General features: G+C 31.8%; 3 protein-coding genes across 7 annotated transcripts; all 3 read right to left on the bottom strand.

The window, feature by feature from the left end:
* Positions 1–2704: 2704 nt before the first annotated feature.
* On the bottom strand, positions 2705–5281 carry LOC107951136 (amino acid transporter AVT6A). Its single transcript, XM_016886070.2, has 5 exons — positions 4804–5281; positions 4552–4704; positions 4271–4474; positions 3405–3870; positions 2705–3255 (listed from the first exon to the last, which is right to left on the bottom strand). The coding sequence occupies exons 1-5, from the start codon at positions 5225–5227 to the stop codon at positions 3117–3119; spliced, it is 1386 nt and encodes a 461-aa protein (XP_016741559.1). The 5' UTR covers positions 5228–5281; the 3' UTR covers positions 2705–3116.
* Positions 5282–6047: 766 nt separating this feature from the next.
* Positions 6048–8329, bottom strand: LOC107951137 (uncharacterized). 5 transcript variants are annotated; one of them, XM_041083036.1, is made up of 4 exons: positions 7756–8326; positions 7602–7688; positions 6327–6504; positions 6048–6146 (listed from the first exon to the last, which is right to left on the bottom strand). In XM_041083036.1, the coding sequence occupies exons 1-3, from the start codon at positions 8173–8175 to the stop codon at positions 6358–6360; spliced, it is 654 nt and encodes a 217-aa protein (XP_040938970.1). In that variant the 5' UTR covers positions 8176–8326; the 3' UTR covers positions 6048–6146; positions 6327–6357. The 5 variants fall into 5 exon arrangements, with proteins under 5 accessions (XP_040938970.1, XP_040938976.1, XP_040938980.1 ...); XM_041083042.1 differs by having other exon boundaries at positions 6048–6143; XM_041083046.1 differs by lacking the exon at positions 7602–7688 and having other exon boundaries at positions 7756–8329.
* Positions 8330–9747: 1418 nt separating this feature from the next.
* On the bottom strand, positions 9748–14918 carry LOC107951135 (branched-chain-amino-acid aminotransferase 2, chloroplastic). Its single transcript, XM_016886069.2, has 9 exons — positions 14756–14918; positions 14584–14654; positions 13994–14165; positions 13407–13583; positions 10707–10838; positions 10530–10628; positions 10238–10450; positions 10055–10167; positions 9748–9986 (listed from the first exon to the last, which is right to left on the bottom strand). The coding sequence occupies exons 1-9, from the start codon at positions 14822–14824 to the stop codon at positions 9872–9874; spliced, it is 1161 nt and encodes a 386-aa protein (XP_016741558.1). The 5' UTR covers positions 14825–14918; the 3' UTR covers positions 9748–9871.
* Positions 14919–20551: the final 5633 nt, after the last annotated feature.

Genomic DNA, 20551 nt, shown 5'->3' with positions numbered 1-20551 from the left:
CAACATCGGTCGATAGTATGTGGCAACACGACAACGTAGCAACGACTTGTGGTCTGACATCATGAGATGACAAACTGTTCGATGATGTCACGATGTCAGCCTTGAAATTATAAAAAATGACAATTTGGTCTTATTTCAGTCTTGGGTCAACAAAAAAACTTTCGTAAGCTTGATTAAGGCTCAGATTTAATGACTTATCATAATAAAAATGTGTTTAAGACATGTTTGTATGTTTGATTGACTTATTTATGGTATATTTGACAATAGTTGTTTCTACAACGAATGTGACATTCTGTAGCTCGAACTCGGTGGTCGGGTTGTTCAATGAGTGTTACACTTATCCTTCCATTCTACAATCCATGGGTTTTATCCTTCAACAACTCCTTTTTGGTTTCTTTGATTATTTTATTATCTTAATTATTTGATCTTAATCTAGTTGTTATTTTTGTGATGTTAGATATCAAGGCAGCATTCCGGAGTTGGTTTCTCCCTTGGAAGCTTCTAGACATTCAATCATTCTTCTTGCCTCAAACCTACTCTACTCTGGCTTTTCCTTCAATTTTCTTTATCGTATTTGCTGTTTAATTGCTGATTTAATTTCTTTGTTTTTCCAGCAGCAAAGTCAAGTTCTCCAAACTCCTAAGTCCATTCAAACTCTCACTCTAATTAGGAGAAGCAAATCGCCAGCCTTGCTTCTACTTCTACTCGAACAAGGGGTCGTATTTCCAATCGCTTCTCACTTCAATTGCTTTTATAATTATTATTATTATTATTATTTTACATCAATTCTCACACTCTATGTTGTTTTTCGGCTTTGAACGTACCTAGTTTGCTGCCCAAGACATAAGTCTTCTAAAACTCGCAATAACTTCAGATTTACTTGAGAGTTTATGGAAGTTGCCCTCTTCATCAATAAAGATAAGAAAAAATACAAAATAAAAAATTGTCAACAATAAAATTTAAGAATATATGAGTTGTGGTTTTTCATGTAAGTCGTTATATAATTTCTGTAAAAATTTAAAATTATATATAATTTTTCCTTGATATACCATCTAGTATATTTTTATCCATAAATTATTCAATTTTTTGTAACAAATTTTATAAAAAATCAACTTTAAACTTTAAAATTCAATGACTTAATTGTTGATTAATTAGCTATATTTTAATTAAATTAAATTATTTTATTTTTAACATACCAAAATAGAGAAAATTTATTAATTTGAAATTTAAAAAAATAAATTAAAATTCCATATTTAAATTTATTAAATTTGAAGTAGACTAATACCATATGAAATCTATTTTTAAATATTAATAAGTTGAAGTTTAAATAAAATAATACAATTAACTATTTAAATGGCATAACTTTGTTACTTTTTAAAATTTAAAAGGTATAAACATCAGTTCAGTTTTAGTAATTAAAATTAATTTCACACTTATGGAGAAAATATATGCATATTTTAAAAAAATGCACTATACTTCAACATCAACATTTGGTTTGCACTATAAATTTCAAAATAGTATAAATATAATTTCTTATTTTTACAAATAATAAATTTTCACAAAAATTATAATATTTTTATAAACCAAAAATATTGTTATAATATCTGAATATGACTTAAAGTGTAAAATCAAACAAATAATATGAAAATCTGTACTTATATAAATAAATATAAAAGTGCCTGAACACCTGTCCATTGTCTTTTCCTTTGAGAACATATTGGTCAATTTCAATTTTAATTCTTCTGCCTATAACAATGATTAATTTTTTTTTTTTAGTTTCTATATTTTAGAGTTGTTCATGGCCGCTATCGGCCTTAACAAAAATTTAGATCTGATTAATGAGCTCCGCCTAAAATAGTCTTAAATTTTTGCTCAAGTTTGACTCGGATTGTCCATATTAAAATTTTTTATTTTATTTTTTATATAATTTTTTAAAAAAATATAATACATTAAATAGATTAAAAATTAAAATAAATATTTTCTAAAAAATTAAAAATAAATTAAAAAATTTTATACTTAAATAACACTAAAATAGATGCAACTTAACAAGTGAATATTTCTAAAATAATATCAAAATTAACAATAAATCAAAAGTTATACAATATTCAAATAATAACAACAAAATGTAGCAATATAATAGTAAAATGACAACAAAACAACATAATTTTTTTTTTTTACAAATTCAGGCTAGGCCTAAGCCAAAAAACCTTACCCGAGACTTAACTTGTTTTTCAAACGAGACTTATTTTTTTGTCCAAGCCCATTTTTCAGGTCTATATTTTTGCCTAAACCCTCCTACTTTTTAGGCAGATCTTTTAGATGGACCGGGCGGCCCGCCTATGGACAATCTACTATATTTTGCTTAAATTTGAGATTTAATCTATATATTTTAATTTTGACATAATTTGATACCTTAATTTTTATAATGTCATTAGCTAGTCTAAATTATTTATTCTAATTAGAATGATGATATCAATTTTTAAGAACTATTAGCACTATTAGAATTCTTTATTAAATTGATGTCCATTATAATGTTTTTTTTATATGGATACCAAACGAATTTTTTTTTTTTAAATTTCGAGATGCTTTGCCAGTAAATTCAACAAAAATTTTTAATAATGTTAATAAATAGACTTAAATTTTTTATTTTGAAAAGTAAAGAATAAATTCGAATAAAAATCCAAATTACGAAAAATACATCTACTTTTAAGCAAATTGTAACTTTAACTTCTCAAAAAATAATAATAATACAGTAACCCATGCAACGGTAAGAATTTAGTTTGATTACATAATGAGAAACACGTTCAATTAAATTTAGATCATGAATAATCAATCAATAAAATTTTCCTATTTGTTACCCACCTAAAGGACCAAGAACTAACAGCTAAATCACCTTGAATTTCATCGAAAAGGTCATATCAAACCTCATGACACGCTGGAAAACTCACTTTATTCCCAGCAAGCTCATATAAAACATATCCCCTATTTGTCAAGTTAGCTTTGAGGGTAAACCGCATGAATAGAACCCAGATCGTCTCCTTGCCCATTAGCTCTGGTTTCCAACAGTGCACTGCACCCGGAACACTGGATATATATAAACGGACACCTCGATAGAATCAGGTTATAACTCCTTTGTCAACTGTTAAAATGCCATAAATGTCACTTGTCACAGCCACCGTGCTCGTTGAGACGGCAAGAAATATCATCATCCATGATATTAGTCTATCTTTCTTTGTTGCAATTCCATGGGTGTCCCTGCATAAAGAATCCAGTAGCTAATCTTCAAAACTAGTTTTAATGTCTGGTGCACTCTGTTATAAACATATATAGTACTACACCATCTAACAAGGGGTTGCATGAAAGTTCATTTGACACTGAATTCAACAAAACATCTATTACTTTACCTAAGGGTGATGGCAGCTGGAAAGATATAACCAACACAAACTGCGGCGGTGGCACCAGTGAACTGGAAGGCATCCCAGATGCTAGGAATAAAGTTGGCTCCCATAAAGATAAAACCCATAAGAGCTACTGTCATTGAGAAGAACCTCTTTTCGGAAAAGGCAATAGGAATGGCATATGGAAATAAAAGACCATCTACGTTGAGACGAAGGGAGAAAAACACAATTGGGAAAACAAGCATCAAGTGAAGCCCGTAGCTCACTCTGATCAAGTCATCGAGCAACAAGCTATACGGAATTCCAAGATCACCATCAAAATTGGCAAGCACATCATCCAAAATATGATCTCCAAACAGAACTAATCCGAAGAAGCTGGTGGCAATGTAGAGAGAAGAGCAAAACATGAGGGACTTCCTAACAATTAACTTCATCTGTGTAGGGTCTCTCAGTTCATTCGCTATTGGGAGTACTGCACAGGTGTATCCAAGACAAAAGGAAATAGATAAAAACAAAAGGGTTGATCAATTGTCATATAAACAAGCATATATTAAAATTTTAACAATATTTGCCATGTAAGGAGGAGAGTTGTTGGAACACTTATTTCAGAGAAAACTTTTGTTACAATAGCGCATCATATTTGTAATTCTATGTAATGTTGAACCATAAATGGATTACTTGTTCTTCGCAGAGTTTTAGGTATCAACAGGTACATTAAGCATCTCTTACCGTTAAAGCATTCAATCAACTCAAAGATGCAACTAATTTGGTACAAATTGGAAGATAATCAACTTGAACCAACAACTAAACAAAACCAAATTATGATAATAAATACTTAGAAGTGTAGAAGGAATCAATCTCTGATGACTTACCGTTATGGTGGCATATATAAGCAGTGACTAGAACAGGAACAGTGGTGAAAAGCTTCCAAAACGATGCCTGGTTTTCAAGTTTCGGCATTAAACGAGGCATTTCGATTTTCCCTTCCATCAACTTAACAATGGTAACTCCCGCTGTTATTGCCACAAATACGATCACGAAACCAACTGACAATGCCGATGTGTATCTCAATGAATCTAAAATCACGAAAAACAACAAGCATTCAATAAAAGTATAGCAGCAATTTAGAATTTTTGAGGAGTGAGTTAGTTACCAACGCGTTTGAATGAAATGAAAGGTGCGAAAACGAAGAGCGTGGTGAACATGAGCAAAGCCGAACGCGTTGTCCACCAGTGTTCACCGAACCATTCTTCCATAACTCCCTTGTGGTGGAACCCATCCTCCCATGTCCCCGACAACACATCACCTGCAATCAATTCAAATTCAGAGGTGATCGAAGGGCAATTAGTCGTTCCACGAAGCTTAATTTTTTTTTTTGGGGGGGGGGGGAGGGTTTCAAACTTACCTATGATGATCATGTAAACCACAAGCATGCCCAAATTGTTGATGACGATGCAAACCTGAAGGATGTTACGGCCGGTCCCACCGAAAGCGTCAGCGGCAACGCCTGAATACGTGGCCGACTTGGAGGCTCGACTGAACCTAAGTATCTTATCGATGGATGATCCCGTTAGCATAGAGACGAATATGATTGCGAATAGACCCGGGATTAGGCCCAACTGATTGACGGTGGCTGGGAGCGCCATGATACCGGCTCCCACAACTGTGGTCGAGAGGTTGAAAATGGCTCCTGAAGTTGAAGCCCCATCAAAGCCGGCTTCGGGAGTCTCGAGTACTCGGTAGCCCTGCTTTTGTGGGAGGAGAGCCTCTCCTCGGGGACTCCGTCGGTGTTTACTGTCTGAGAAGGAGGGCATAATATTCATTTTCATCACTTTGGTGGTTAAAGCCGTTGAATGAGGCCGTTCAAGAAGAAGAGTCTTAGGAAGTTTTTGAAGATGATAGCAAGTCCCGAGTCGGGAAGGTCTTCACGCGGGAAGTGACCGGACGATAAATTGCGAACACGTGTAACTACCGTGAAAGTTTCCAGAAAATAGAAACGCAGCCAGCGAGAGAGGGTCCTTTGGGCTTTGAAGATTTCGTCCGTCACGGCCTTTCTTTTTGGTGTAATTTTATAGATCGAAATGGAAAGGCTCCAATAACACAATGGTTACGGGAAGTACAAGGAAAGCGAATGGCGACTTGACACCTATAAACCAATGACCTCATCTCCCTACATGAAAAAAAAAAAAACCAAGCTTTTGGTTGCTCAAAATGGAAATTTTATTAAATCTTCCTGTTACTTCTTTCTGTTATAGTAAAACTGCTTTCTTTTTTTTTTGTTGGTTCAATTATTAAATTACATTTTGTTTTACCAAGAAAACGAGAATTTCATTGGTGTAAATTATGTTTTTTCTGCCATTTGAGAGCCTTTTTTAGCTTTCAGTTTGCAACAGCTAGGCTAACCATTAAAGAGTCCATAAATGGACCATTGTCCTTCGGCCAACCCTAATTTGCTTGTGGGTGGGTTAATAATGCCTAACGTGGTCCCTTTAATTAGTTAATTCAAGTACCAAACCCGGGTGGTACGTTCACCTAGCTTTCAACAACGCTGTGGTTTGAATCTAAAGCACCTGCACTGCACTTTACCATTCCACCCACAAGCAAATTACCATCCATAAAGTAGGGGAAAAAAGGACTGAAATTACCTCGTAAGTTAAAGATGGATCAAGGGTTTCATCATATAACTTGGGTCTCTGACATTTTCTCAAAGTAACTTCATGCAAGGTGCCATAGCATGGTACTGTGCTACTGTCAATATTTAACTAATATCAGAGGGTTAACCATACTAAAACAGTTAAATCCAACACAAGGTATTTCAGGCTGCATTCCATGCATGTATGCCAGATATATGACCAAGGCACAACATCACATTGATAAAGTGTTAGTATCAAGTAAACAAGATTAATACTTGGCCATGTTAGAACTCACAAAAGTTTCCATCATCTTGCACATAGATAATTCAATGTTTTCTCTTTCTTTTGTTGCTTCCCTTGATCTTCTTGTCCGGAGCTGTCTGTGAAGACTGCAACTTTACGCCTACAGCTGAACTCCACAAAGCCCTTTCTACATCTGAAGGTCTGAAGGAGTCACCCATTGAACTTAGTTCCTGTAATAAGAAACATAGATCATCCTTTTCGGAAAGGTATTTCCTGGATCAGGCACATAGATGAATGATTAATTGATCATTCCCCATAACAACATGCATTACATTATGAGAAAATATTCTTGTTAGCCTATGAATAAAGCCAACAAAGGTACGTAGAAGGGGCACAGACTGAGGACGAAGTGAAAAGCTTATCACTTGTCAACATCAAGAATTCACATCTTTCCTTAATCAATTTTATCACTGGTAGGCTATTAATTTTAGGTCATAAGCAGTATAGCCAAAACTTCAGTGGCTTCTACACTGATTGAATAAGTTCTTCAAACAGACATACAATGGGCAAAGGTTCCAGTGGATATTAACAATTAGAGAATACTAGAGTTGCCTTGTTGTTCCTTAAGGAATATGATAGCGTTGCCCGGTCAAAACGCAATTAGCCGAGAATCAGAAACAAGGAAAACTAGAGACGGATTAAGGATCACCTATCAACAACATAAAACATTCAATAGAAACAAAACAATAAGACTGGCATCAGAAAGCTACAAATTCAGTGAGACAACAATGAAGCTTCAGAACAATATAAAGCGACCCTTGACCAGCTATCAACTCTGAAAACAATGAGTTCAGAAAAAGAAAGAAAGAACACTTGTGGTCCTGACTCCCGAAACTATGTTATTGTCAAGTAATTTCCCCTGCAAACACCATTTTGGGGAACCATGCAAAGTGTGTGCTCAATCAAAATAAGCAAAAGGAAAATGGAAACGAACTTCAGAACATGAAAATGAAAGAGATTTAGTCAATGGAAACTAAGTTCCACCTAAAATGTACAAAATTGAACTTCCAACAGGCTCCACAAGAAAAAAGATCAACATCTTAAATAGTAAAAGTTAACTAGTTCAAAGCCTAATCGATACCATCTGCAAAAAGCTAAGTATTTTTTAAATATTTCTTATTAAACTGCCATTATACTAACTTGAAAGTTACTAGCATATTTTAATTGCACAACATTGATCATCATCATCAAGACTAAATACAGGTAAGGATCATGCCAAAAGAACAACAATAATAACTCTAATAGGATAGAAAGGAATCTCACCAACCTTAGATTTGCTTTTTAGTTTTTCCACAAATAACAAGTATTGTTTTAACGAATAATCTTTGGAGCTTCCAAGCGCAGCCAACATAGCCTTGAATATAAATTAAAAGTCATATCAAATAAAAAACCAATAAAGGAAAGATTGGAGAGGCAGTTACCTCGTCGGACATAAACGGCGCCGTTTCAGGAGCGTAGGCGGCGAGAACAGCGGAGGCAGTAGCGGCGCCGACTCCTTTCAAAACCGTAAGCTCGGAGATGGCTTTGGAGATGTCGGGAAGGGAGAGGAAAGCCTTTTGAGAAACGGATTGGACGGAAGAGTCGTCCAAAGAGGAAACGAAGTCTAACAAACGAGGCCTCCATTTGCCGCGAGTGAGCTTCCATTGCATAAGGCGGGAGAGTTCGGCGGTGGTAATGAAAGGGTTAGGGTTTCGTTGGCGGAGAAGAGAGGGAAGTTCGTGGGTGTAAAATTGGTCGAGAGAAATCAAATTAGGCTTGTTTAGAGATTGGATTCGAGATTTGTAGGAGGAGAGAGCTTCTTTCCAAATACTCAAATCTGTGCACTCAAAATCCAGTTCCATTGGGGAAATATTTCCTATCAACTTAGGCAGTTAATCCCTCCATTTAGACAAAAATGTAGGTTTGTTTCCAATTCGAATCAGGTCTTGACAATCCAATCTGGTTTTTTATTTTAAACATGAGATTATAATTTTAGAATTCAGAAATAATTTTTGCATGTTACAGTAAATTTTGATGCATAAATATATTTATTTTTTTTCAAAATTATAATTATTTTAATTATTTAATTTTATGTCATGTTTCTCGTCCCCTATTTATAAAATATCCATATTATTTCTATATCATACTCTTGTTATATCCATATGTTAAGTATATTATAAACTTATATATAATGTTCACATCTTAAAAACTTCTGGTACGAGTTGTGTTTATGGTATTTGCTATTGTATTTTATTTTATATAATTTATTATAGCAACACAATTTTTAAAAAAATAATTTTTATATTCGTGTTCTCTTTAAGTTTTTTCGTATTTTGCATAATTTATTATATTGATTCAATTTATAAAAAATGTGTCTGTATTGTGTTTTTTTATACAATAAGTACAACTACTTGTAACTCCTCCTCAATCATTAAATAGGAGGATAACGCGCTTTTAAATGCACTTGAACTCACTTCCTCCTACATTGGTAATAATGTCGATACCAATCGAACTAGGGCATCGATCTAGTGAGAGGTAAAAACTAGTTGCCTCGTGAATTAGTCCAAATTGATTGAATAGGGTTAAAAAACCATTTGAATTGGTTGTTGAAACAATTTTTATTTTCAATATTTTTAATAATTTATTTGATTTAAACCAAGCTAAAAAACCATTTGAATTGGTAGTAGAACCAATTTTTATAATCTTATTTTTTTTAGTTTTTAATAATTTATTTGCTTTGAATCGGTTGAATTGGTTGTCCAGGGATCTAATTGACCAAGTTAGTTCAAAACCAGTTCAACTGTTAGTTCAACTGATAGTTCAATTGATTTTTTAGCCCGATTCAACCAAATCATATTAATTTGTAGGTCAATGAGTTTTTTACCTCTCACTAGACCGATATCCTAGTCCGGTCCAGTTTAGATATATTTTGAAAATTTTTATATTTTTAAAATCATTTTTAAAGAGTTTTAGTTCAAAACCAGTTCAACTGATAGTTCAATTGATTTTTTAGCCCGATTCAACCAAATCATATTAATTTGTAGGTCAATGAGTTTTTTACCTCTCACTAGACTGATATCCTAGTCCGGTCCAGTTTAGATATATTTTGAAAATTTTTATATTTTTAAAATCATTTTTAAAGACTTTTTATTATTTTATTTCTAAAATTTTAAAATTCAAAAGAAAATTGACATTTTTTAATTTCATTATCAAAACTTGGTTGTCTGATCCATTTGCCTGACTCTCAATTGTCCTTACTATTCAAGACTTCATCACGAACAAGTCCAAGTCTTATTTTGGATGGGGAAGAAACCCCTAGTGTAAACCAAGTTTTTATGAAAAATTATTTACCCAAGTTCAAAATACTCTTTGACAACATGCTGTTTGGCGTGTATTTTGATGGTGCAGATGGTTTTGAGCTTCCATTGTTTGTATTGCGAAATCAAACATTTTTCATAAGGTAGTATTGCTGAAGCGATGAAGAACTTAACATGGAGTTGATTAAAAGTTATTCTGAACTCATCAACTACCAATACTGATTCATATATGATAAAAGAGTTAGTGAATGTTGATAATCCACTCCTTCTTATCCTCAGTCAACCCTGTTTGAATGCCAACAAGAGTGGAGCCCAATGCTTGGCATACAGTGTTTTCACCCACCTTGAACTCAAATCTGTAGCACATGATAATATATGTTAGACGATTTGTGAAGTCAAATTTTCGCTTTAAACAACAAAATACCTTGTGCCTCGGTAAGTAACACTCCCTACAGCAGCAACTCCCACAGCAGTTCCGGTGCAAAAAACTTCATCAGCTTCTGTCAGTTCATGCACTGATATAGATCTTTCCTCTACCTGTTTCAGTTTTAATTATCAATTATGCTATTATGTTCAGTATAAGTTTTGGGAGAACAGAATGATTGACCTGAAAACCAAGACCAAGCGCAATCTCAATAATGCTTTTACGAGTAATGCCAGGAAGAATTGTCCCACTTGTAGGAGGAGTTGAAATTACATTTCCCTTCAAAGTAAATATGTTGGAAGCTGAGACTTCCTCCAAATATTTCTTATTGACAGAGTCTAGGTATAAAACGTCAGAAAATCCTAGGGTTTTTGCTCTAACAAGTGCCTTCAACACCTACAAAATAAAACCCAAAGTTAGAAACTTGATACTGTCCCATGCAATGCAAGTTACCCCTACTAAACAATGGACTCACCGGCCCATAATTCGACACAGATTTCACTCCTCCAACTCCACCAGAAAAAGCACGAACCTCTTCTTCTTCAACATATAAGCTCAAAGGTGTTTTGCCTTGCTGTTTAATCAACAATCCGTACAACTCAATCTCATTTGAAGTTAAAATTAACTGCTTATCGTTCAAATAAAGGAGCACCTTGAAATAGTTGCCAACAGGGGAAGCATATGTGAGGAACATGTATTCAGGCGCTGGACCTACGCCCAGAACCGGACCGCTTCCAATGAGCAAAGGTCTAATGTAGAGGGATCCTTTTCCTGGTGGAGGAACCTGTTCATTTATTGCCAATTGAAGTCATCCAAAATAAACAAATGGGTAATTTATTTTCTTCTCTTATTCTAGTTGCTCCCTGCGATTACCCTTAACAGGAGTTTAGGGCTTTCAATCCCATCCAAGAAAAGAAATTGAATTTTATATTAAGGGTTTTAGATTAGGCAGGAGGGACGCTAGGGTTTTAGGAATAAAGCCTCGCCTCAAAGACTGACAATTTTATAGTCTAGCCCTTTTCAATAATATAATAGTAAAATTTAATTTTAACGGGTTTTTTTATAATATTAAAAAAAATACTAAAATGACATGTTTCAAAAATTATGTACTAAAATATTACATTTAAAGGGGTGGAGGGTGATGCGTAGGCTGTACCATTTTAATATTCTCGCAGCATTCTGTTAAAAAATAATAATATTTTAGTAGGTGGCAACACTTAAAGGTATATAAGTATGGTGTCTATCTAATAGACGGTACCATTGGTATTTTCCCCTCCCCATCAGGCTCAATTAATAAAAATAAATAATTTAAATATGATAATTATTTAATACATTAAAGTTGATTTTTTTAAAATTCTACCATTTATTTTTAAATATATTTAAAAAATTTAAAAATAATAAAAACATGTGAAAAAATATCATTAAAAAATTTCACATAATTACTCATTTGGATACATAATTCTCTGCTTACAAACTAAAAAAGAAAATGTGATGCTGCCTATCACTTGGGCACCAGTACTAAAATATTATTATTATTATTATTATTATTATTTTAATAGAATGTTATCAGAATATTAGGGTGGTGCTGCCTATGCATCACCTTCCACTCCTTTAAATGTATTATTTTGATACATAATTTTTGAAACATATCATTTCAGTATTTCTATTTTATTTTTATATTATTTAAGTAAAAAGACCCTCATTTAATCCTTTTAAAAATTAAAAATTTGTAACCTAATTAAATTATAAATTATATTTTAATTTTAATTTTTTTAAACTTCTAGCTTCCTAACTACTTGTAGGATGCCAAAATATGTTTTCAAGAAAAAAAGGGTCCTAAGCATGGTGGTTAGTTCCACACCAGTTTTGATTAATTGTTGTAATTGGTGTGCACCTTCCTAGTGCTAAAATGGAACATCAAATAACCCTTTTTCTATTACGTCAGCCTGCTCTGATCAATTTTATTTACACTAGGTAGAACATGATGCACTGACTGATGCACCAAATAATATTGAAAAATATTTTTTTTATAGTTTATTTTGTTTTAAACTTTAAAAAATCAACACTTGCATTAAATAATAAAAAACTTCATTTAGTTGAACAAACTATAAATTTTAAAATATAAAACTAAATTATAATAAAAAATAAACTCATTCGCAGCTCAAAAAAAAAAATTCTCCTCACCTTTCTCTTCATCTAAAGAGGGAAACAACTTGAATGCCTAAATCCCTAAAATTTCAGCCTCCAGCTTTGATATGTATGTTAGTATTGAATGGGCTAATGTTGGGGATTATATTATCGTTTAATACATGAGATTGTTTTTTCCTTGTTAATTTTGGATTCATAGATCTATATTGAGAATTTTATATAATTGATAAATATTTTATATTTAAAATTTATTTAATATTATTAGTTAATATTTTTAAATATATACATATATTTAAATTTTTTAAATTTTTTTGATAAATTTAGAATGGTATGTTAGAAGAGATCGATATTGGCATGTACCAGTTCTAGAAAAAAAAACAACGCACTCACTGAAACGGTACTAGCTACCTTGGTCTTAAGACCTCTCTTTAAGCTTGACCCTAGAAGTAGTTTGAGAGTGCGGCCACCTAGGGTTGTTCTAGCTTTTAACATGGAAGAAAAGATTTCAGCTTTTTAAGTTTTCTGATCGATACTTCATTGCAGGCAAGGAAAAAAAGAAAGAAAAGGGACCCAATTTTTTTATTTTATTACTAGTATATGTTTTTATTTATTGTATTACATTTTATAATTTTTTTCAAAAGGGGATTCAATTTATTGTTTCTCTAGAGCCTCAAAAATGTCAAAAATGGGACCGCCTCTCTCTTCCTCTCTTGGATCGGCCTTTTTTAAGACCTTTGAACTTAGAATTTCAAAAAGAAAAAATATATTTTTATTTGTGTTGTGATGGATAAAAGTATTATTGAGACCTGTTGTATTAGAAGCCAAATTGTATTTTACTCTATTAATTAAAAAAAGGTAAATTAGTACATGTACGTTAGATTAAAAGAGTAAATTGGTCATTTCTGATAAATATTTCATTCATTTCTAATGTTGAACTAGTGTAGTTGACGAAATAAATAGACAATTGCATATGATATACCATGTGTACCTCATGCTGACATACATGAACCAATCTTTAACTGTAGAAATAAATGAATTTTTTAATAAAAAGATCAATTTACGCTTTTATTTAACTTGTAGGGACTAAATTACTTAATTTTTAATTAAAAAAAATAAAATCTAACTCTTAATATAAAAATTTCCATTATATTTTTACAAACCACGATATTAAAAGAAAAGAAAGTAAGAGGAAGAATAGAAATACCCATCTAATGTTGGCAAGAGCAGTTTGTTTGACAGCGTGGATAAACTGATGGATGGAAGGAGAAGGCATGCACATTCTTTGGGCACCCATTTTCATGCGAAGGGCATGTTGATCAGGGCGAAACAGAAGCAGCCTCCCATCTTCTTTCCTGTTTACTTTTAAACCTTCTATTATGCCCTGCATTTTTATTTTAAAATATATATCCAACTCAATTATTTCATGTATTTAGTGTTAAGCATTAACCATCCAATCAACTTTAAATCCAAATCTCATATTATAACTTTCTTCATATTTTATGCAATATATGTTCACCTCCTCATTTTCCCAACTTTGGTTGGGTTTTTTTTTATTCACCTCACTCCTTTAAATATTCATTCAATCATAAACATTACATTACGGATTGAATCATAAGTGTCTAATAATATTAAAGACTAAATTGAGAATATTTACATTTGATAATGTTAACGATTAAAATGGATTAAAAAAAATTTGTGAATAAAAGTGAAAAAACGATAACTTTTAAGAATTAAAATGTGCATTAAACCAAAAATAATAATAATAATAAAGAAAAGAAAGGTGACAACTACCTGTCCATAATTTAAGACCGCTGCGAAAGGGCTGAATTCAATGTTCCCATAGTGAGTAAGGTTTCCTTGAACAAACTTTCCATCTTCACAGCATTTCATGCTGTACATAAAATCAGTTGATACGGGACCAAATCCAAGCTTCTTCCACTCCATATCACCATTCTCATCTTCACTATATATCCCATCATCTCCATCAAATAATAATAATGATGATGATGATGAATTTGTTAATAAAAATATATTGTTTTTTTTTTAATTAAGGTTTGAATTTAATTTCGATTTTGAAATTATGTTACTCATGCTCGACTTTAGATAAGTTACTAAACAAAGATTTTAAACTGCAAAAGCCTTTTCAACTTAAGTTATCAAACTAAGATTTCAACCCCAAAAAGCCTTGCCCATGCAAATATAACATTTAAGCTCAAAATTATACTAATATCAATAGTAAACGAGATCTTAAACAGAAGTTTGTATAAATCAGATAAGCATGAATCTTTTGGCAAGGAAGAATATCCTAAAACGGAGAAGCCAATTAAAAAGAGGAAAGAAAAAATTGAAAGATAAAGTAAGATTAGTGGTAAAATATTTACTTGTACGAAGCCTTGCGTGGTTGCTGTAAGGCAAACGCAGGATTTGATGAGAAATAACGATAAGTTTTATCCTGAAAAGAAAATTACATGATCTAACATATTCATATCAATTATAATATATTTTTTTATTGTCACGTGTTTAAGGTTTTGTCTCAAAAGAAAAGATTGATACCTTGGAATTAAAAGATGAGGCAACAAAAGTTTGAAGACAACGCTGAAATGATAAACTTCTGAAACTCATCTTTTCTTCTTGCTCTTTAAAATTGTTTGTTTGAAAAAGAAAATAATGAAGTTGTAATAATAGTAAAGGGTTTTTGTACAGCTGCAACACTATCAAATCTGGACTTCCAAATAAACCTAAAATTTATAGCTCCTAAGAAAATAAAGATTATCCTGTTTGAGTATATAGGTTTGGGGTTAAGCCAAATAAATTAGGCCTTCATTTAATTTTAGTTTAAAATTTTATTAATTAAATTATAAGTGAAATAGTTTTTTTTATCGAAACCAAAGTATTTACAGTAAATAACAATGATTAATTCTCTCATCCTGAATGTTTTTTAAAAATGTAAATAACTAATCATAAAATATATTCCATTTCCATAAAGGTTTAATAACATTGGAAGACATTATAGGTATTAACTAATAACATAATGATTTTTTTGACTCTTCAATTTTTTTTTAAAAAATTAGTTTTACATTTAAATTTTTATCTTTTTTTAACTTTTAAATTTGCATTTTTTTATAAAATCACCTTAAAATAAATGTAAAAGTCAACGGTTTGTTAACTTTAATGACATGATATACACATGGATTGCCACATAAAAGACATACCAACATTTAATTAATTTTTAAAAATTTTAAAAATATTTTTTATGATTTTTAATTTTAAAAATATTTTATTATAATTTTTTTGAACTTTTAAAATTTAAAAAATTAATTAAATGTTAACTTGTCATCCATGTAATGTCAGTAAAAAAAACAGACGTGAATTTTTTCATTCATTTAGAGTGATTTGACAAAAAAATATAAATTTAAGGACTAAAAAAACGAAAAATTAAACAAATGGCTAAAATGATTTTTTTTAAATTAAAAAGTCAAATAAATTATTATACCTTAATAAATAAGTAAATAATTAATTTCACTTTAAGTTATATGAAGCCAACCACTAAAAAAATAACAACCTATGGTATTCATTAGCCCACTCTATTTTGGAAGAATGCACTTATTATTTAATGTCATTTATGTTTATTTTTTCAATTTAGGAATCAAATAAACTTCCTAATTATATGTTGAGGATTAAATTTAGCGCTAATGAAATCTTACTTTGGATTTTTAGAGTTTGAAATTTAAATTTGAAGAAAATTGTTTCTCATTTAAAACTTATCTTGGGTTAATGAAAAGTTTTAGGATTTAAAACTCTCTCTCATTATATAATTATCAGGATTAGTAAAAAATGTTTTCTCTCATTTAATAATTATTTCGATTAATGAAAAAAGATTACTTTTTCTCATGAAAATTAATTTTTCCCACCTTCCCAACCATTTATAAGAAGGAAAATAATGAAAAAGGTGAAAGGTTCTTTTTATCTAGTGATTATGGTTCTTCATCCCCATAATCTTTTTCCTTTCATCTTGTTAAAAAAATTTATTACTACCCTTCAACCTTAAATCGTTGTTTCTTGCAAAAATGAATCTTTTGAAGAAGAAGAAGAAGAAGTTGTTTTATTTCGTTTTTCATGGAAAGAAACTTGTTATATACTATTCATGACATGAGTGTGCTCCTTTAGCTGTTGGTGTTAAGAGAAATCTTTACAAGTCATTCATATCTAAGAGAGATGCATGGAAGCTTTTAGGAGTTTCCAAAACACGAAATGTGATGAAGGGAAAAGCTCAAGTATTATAATTCATTCTTTACTAAACACAATCTCATTCATTATGTCAAGTGTTGTGGAAAATTGTATTTATCTCCCAAAATTTTTTATGACAAAGTTCATGAGGATTTGATGTATGCTTTTGTTGTAGGGTTTCATTTGTGACACCTCACACCTGACTTGGTTGTTGGATCTGAATGTGTGATGTCACCTTATTGTTGAAGTAACTCAAATTAACTTGTATAATTTATGAATTAATCAAGCATATAAACATGACATGATTTAAACCATTTCAAATTTCAAGTATAAACATACATTACAAATGCCCAACAATCTCATCTAAGTAATCTCGGGGTTTTATGGGGTCAAATATGGAGTCAAGAATTGAATAATAACTCAACCATAAAAATTCAACTAGCTATCTTGAAACATTGAGGACCATGTCTCGAGATAGACTTCCCTTGTTTTAAACCCCTTAGCTTCGATATGTTCCTGTCTTGATACATTAGGTTTTATGTCTTAAGGCCTAGTTCCCCTATCTTGGACCCTTGGTTTCGATGTTTACTTGTCTCGAGATTATTCCGGAAATGTAATGCCCCCGTACCCGAGACCATCGCCGGAGTCGAGCACGAGGTGTTAACGGACTTAATTCATTAATTAAACAGCTCCAACAATTTATTTTTAAAATTTCCAGACAAGCTGGCTAACTGCATCACAGTCGTTTAAAAAATCATACCTCGAGTTCTGAAACTAGAAATTAAGATCTGTAAATTTTTCTTGAAACTAGACTCATATATATATCTACTAATTATTTTCTAGAATTTTTGGTCAAGCCAATTAGTACAGTTTATTAGTTAAATTCTCCCTTATTTTAGGGTTCGGCTTCTCTGACTCCTGTGCACTACGAATCAAATTTATTTCTGTACAGAAATCCAATGACTATGTCGTTTGTTTCACTTACAAATAGACTCAATAAGGAATCCATACATATAAATTTTTAGTCCTAATTATTTTTACACAAATTATGGTGAATTTCTAAAGTCAGAACAGGGAATCCAGAAATTGCTCTGACCCTATTTCACCAAAACGTAAATATCTCATAAAATAAAACTCTTTTATGTATTTTGTTTATTCCACATGAAAACAGATTCATTAAGCTTCGATTCCATATTTTATTCATCATATAATTCTATCTCTACTATTTTTAGTGATTTTTCAAACTCGCGTCACTATTGCTGGGTGATTCTATTTTATAGCCAATTTCACCATTTTATGGATTTCCATAGATTAGTTAGCACATAAAGCATACGTGTTATCAATATAATCTCGATTAGCCACTCCAATAGCTAATCATTCTCAAACATTTCCATGCCATCCATGAGCTATATCATAAGATTATATACACAAAAGGATTATAATGCTATACATGCCATATTCCCAAAATATGCAAGCCACCAAACTGAGATGGTCCGTTGATAGTGTGAGCGTGCCTCCGACCGTCCTGATCTCCAAACCGGCTTGTCAAAACTACAAGGAATGGAAGGGAAGGAGTAAGCAGAAATGCTTAGTAAGTTCACATGCAAATAACAAATAACTTAACAAAGCAATTATACCAACCAACATTAGCATAATATCACCAAAACATATATCACATTTCTATTCATCATTCATTGTCTTACTACATTATTGTTGTCGTATCAAGTCTCAACCCGAGGGTTAAGTACATACCTGTCCAAAGTGCCCATTCCACAACACTTACCAATACGTCACTTGCATCTTGAGTATTCTTCCATTTCACTAGAATTTTACCCGTTGAACACATCGGACTATAACTCGGATACATGGAAAGTTTGCACATAAGTGCCACATATGTAGCCAAGCTACCATGTAACCCGCCCATAAGCGAACTCGAACTCAACTCAACGAGCTTGGACGTTCGCATCCATAAGTGAACTCAGATTCAACTCAACGAGTTCGGGCATTCGCATCCATAAGTGAACTCGGACTCAACTCAACAAGCTCGGATGCCTAGTTACATCTCACGAACTCGGACTCAACTCAACGAGTTCGGACGTTTGCATCCATAAATGAACTCGGACTCAACTCAACGAGTTCGGATACTCAAATATCCGAATCTATTCCTAAGGTTCAACGGGACTTTCCTTGTTCGTACTCCTTTACCATTCTCCTTGGAATCCCAATGACGATACTTCGGTAGTCTTTCACATTTTTCACATAATTCATAAAATTTTTTGCATGTTGTCCAATAATGACCACAAAGCATAGAATTGCATGATAACAATCATAATACCGTATAAATAGCATTAAATGATTTAAAATAACGGTTATATTACAATATTTACATATGAACTTACCTCGTATGCGAAAATAGTCATTTTTACCATTTTGTCCACAACTTAGTATTTTGTCAATTTTAGCCCGAATTTCGATTTTCCTTGCTCTATCATTTCAAATATAGTCTAATTAGGACTCATATTATTCAAATCAACCCAAAATCATATTTTGGAAAAATTACAATTTTGCTCCTAAACTTTCACATATTTACACTTTTGCCCCAAACCTCGTAAATTAAACTTCATCCTATTTTCTTATGTTTTATGATATTCTGATCATTTTTCCCTTCTACAGCAACATCCAATTCTCACTCTAACATGTACTTATGAACATTAGGTATTTTTACCGATTATGTCATTTTAGTCGTTTTTACGTAAACATCACTTAGCAAAAGTTGTTTAACACAATATCAAGCTTCATATTCTACCATAAAACATCAAAATTCATGCATATCATTCATGGGTAAATTTTTAAATATAAACCCTAGCTCAAAATATTGGTAGAAACAGGTAAACCGAGCTACGATGATTTCAAAAATGTAAAGAACATTAAAAACGGACATAGAAATCACTTACAATCAAGGCTTAAAAGTGTTGAAACCCTAGATATGGTGGAGAGCAAAATTTGGCAGCAAGTTATGGAGAAGATAATCATTTTTTGTGTTATTTTTCCCATTTTATTTCATTTAATATCAAAATAACCAAAATGCCCTTCCTTATTAAACTTTCAAAAATTCCATCCATGTCCAATTTTTGTCCATAAACTTAGAAATTGGTCAAATTTCTATTTAAGACCTCCTAATTAATATTTCAAAGCAATTTCATACTAGAAACTTCTAGAATGCAAATTTTGTAACTTATTCAATTTAGTCCCTAACTTCAAATTAAGCATTTTATGCATAGAATTTCTTCACAAAATTTTCACACAATCATGCAATCATATCATAGACCTCAAAATAATCATAAAATAATTATTTTTATCTTGGATTTGTGGTCTCAAAACCACTATTTCGATTAGGCCCTAATTAGGGATATCACAGGAAATGCCTAGAATGGTTAATTTTTTATTGGTGTCTCGAGATAATAGCCTTATTGTCTCGAGACCAAAGGGTAAAGTTTCCAAAATGTATAACTTTTCTTCATGCATTAAGGACACCAAATCATACGTGTATAAAACTATTATAGCATACTATCAACCAACATCAATTTGGCTCCTAAACACACATAATTAACACCTAGTAACATCTCAATGAATGTATCACCCATAGATATATATAATTCATTATTTAGCAGCATCAAATACTTATACTTACCTGTCTAAATGTCATCATCAACGATTACAAGGTGGCCAAAATATGTCCCAACATAGATATCAACAATCTATATCCCCCTAATTACCTAGGTACATGCCATTAAACTCACAAATATATCGAAACCTTACAGTAGTTTAGTTAAGCCGAGATGTGAGATTTGGATGCTGTTGACTCTCCTTGATCAGTTTAAAACCTAATAGTCACTTGCGCATAGAAACAAACAATCCACACGTTGACCAAAAGAGCTTAGTGGTGTTTACATAATATGATAACAATGCTTATACATAATAAGTGTCGAAACATTTTTTTTGAAAAATCGACTTTTTATTTTAAAAAACAAAAATGGAGTCACCACCAATCCTTTTTATAAGGTGTGATCAGATCACCTAGTAATTTGATCATTTTAATAAAAGGTTTAATTTACTAAAATA

This window comes from Gossypium hirsutum, chromosome A02 (assembly GCF_007990345.1).
Source record: "Gossypium hirsutum isolate 1008001.06 chromosome A02, Gossypium_hirsutum_v2.1, whole genome shotgun sequence".
Lineage (NCBI taxonomy): Eukaryota > Viridiplantae > Streptophyta > Magnoliopsida > Malvales > Malvaceae > Gossypium > Gossypium hirsutum.
This window is presented reverse-complemented; position numbering and strand designations above follow the sequence as displayed.

Bases quoted from the DNA above. Each gene is read 5' to 3' on its own strand.
- LOC107951136 (XM_016886070.2), bottom strand. From the start codon at position 5,227: ATGAAAATGAATATTATGCCCTCCTTCTCAGACAGTAAACACCGACGG. The intron at 4,705-4,803 runs GTAAGTTTGAAA...AATTGATTGCAG, and splicing joins GGTTTACATGATCATCATAG to GTGATGTGTTGTCGGGGACA. The intron at 3,256-3,404 runs GTAAAGTAATAG...TTCTTTATGCAG, and splicing joins CCAGCTGCCATCACCCTTAG to GGACACCCATGGAATTGCAA.
- LOC107951137 (XM_041083036.1), bottom strand. From the start codon at position 8,175: ATGGAACTGGATTTTGAGTGCACAGATTTGAGTATTTGGAAAGAAGCT. The intron at 7,689-7,755 runs GTAACTGCCTCT...TTTATATTCAAG, and splicing joins CGCCGTTTATGTCCGACGAG to GCTATGTTGGCTGCGCTTGG. The intron at 6,505-7,601 runs GTTGGTGAGATT...TTCTTATTACAG, and splicing joins AACTAAAAAGCAAATCTAAG to GAACTAAGTTCAATGGGTGA.
- LOC107951135 (XM_016886069.2), bottom strand. From the start codon at position 14,824: ATGAGTTTCAGAAGTTTATCATTTCAGCGTTGTCTTCAAACTTTTGTT. The intron at 14,655-14,755 runs GTATCAATCTTT...TTTTCTTTTCAG, and splicing joins CCTCATCTTTTAATTCCAAG to GATAAAACTTATCGTTATTT. The intron at 9,987-10,054 runs GTATTTTGTTGT...CATGTGCTACAG, and splicing joins GTTACTTACCGAGGCACAAG to ATTTGAGTTCAAGGTGGGTG.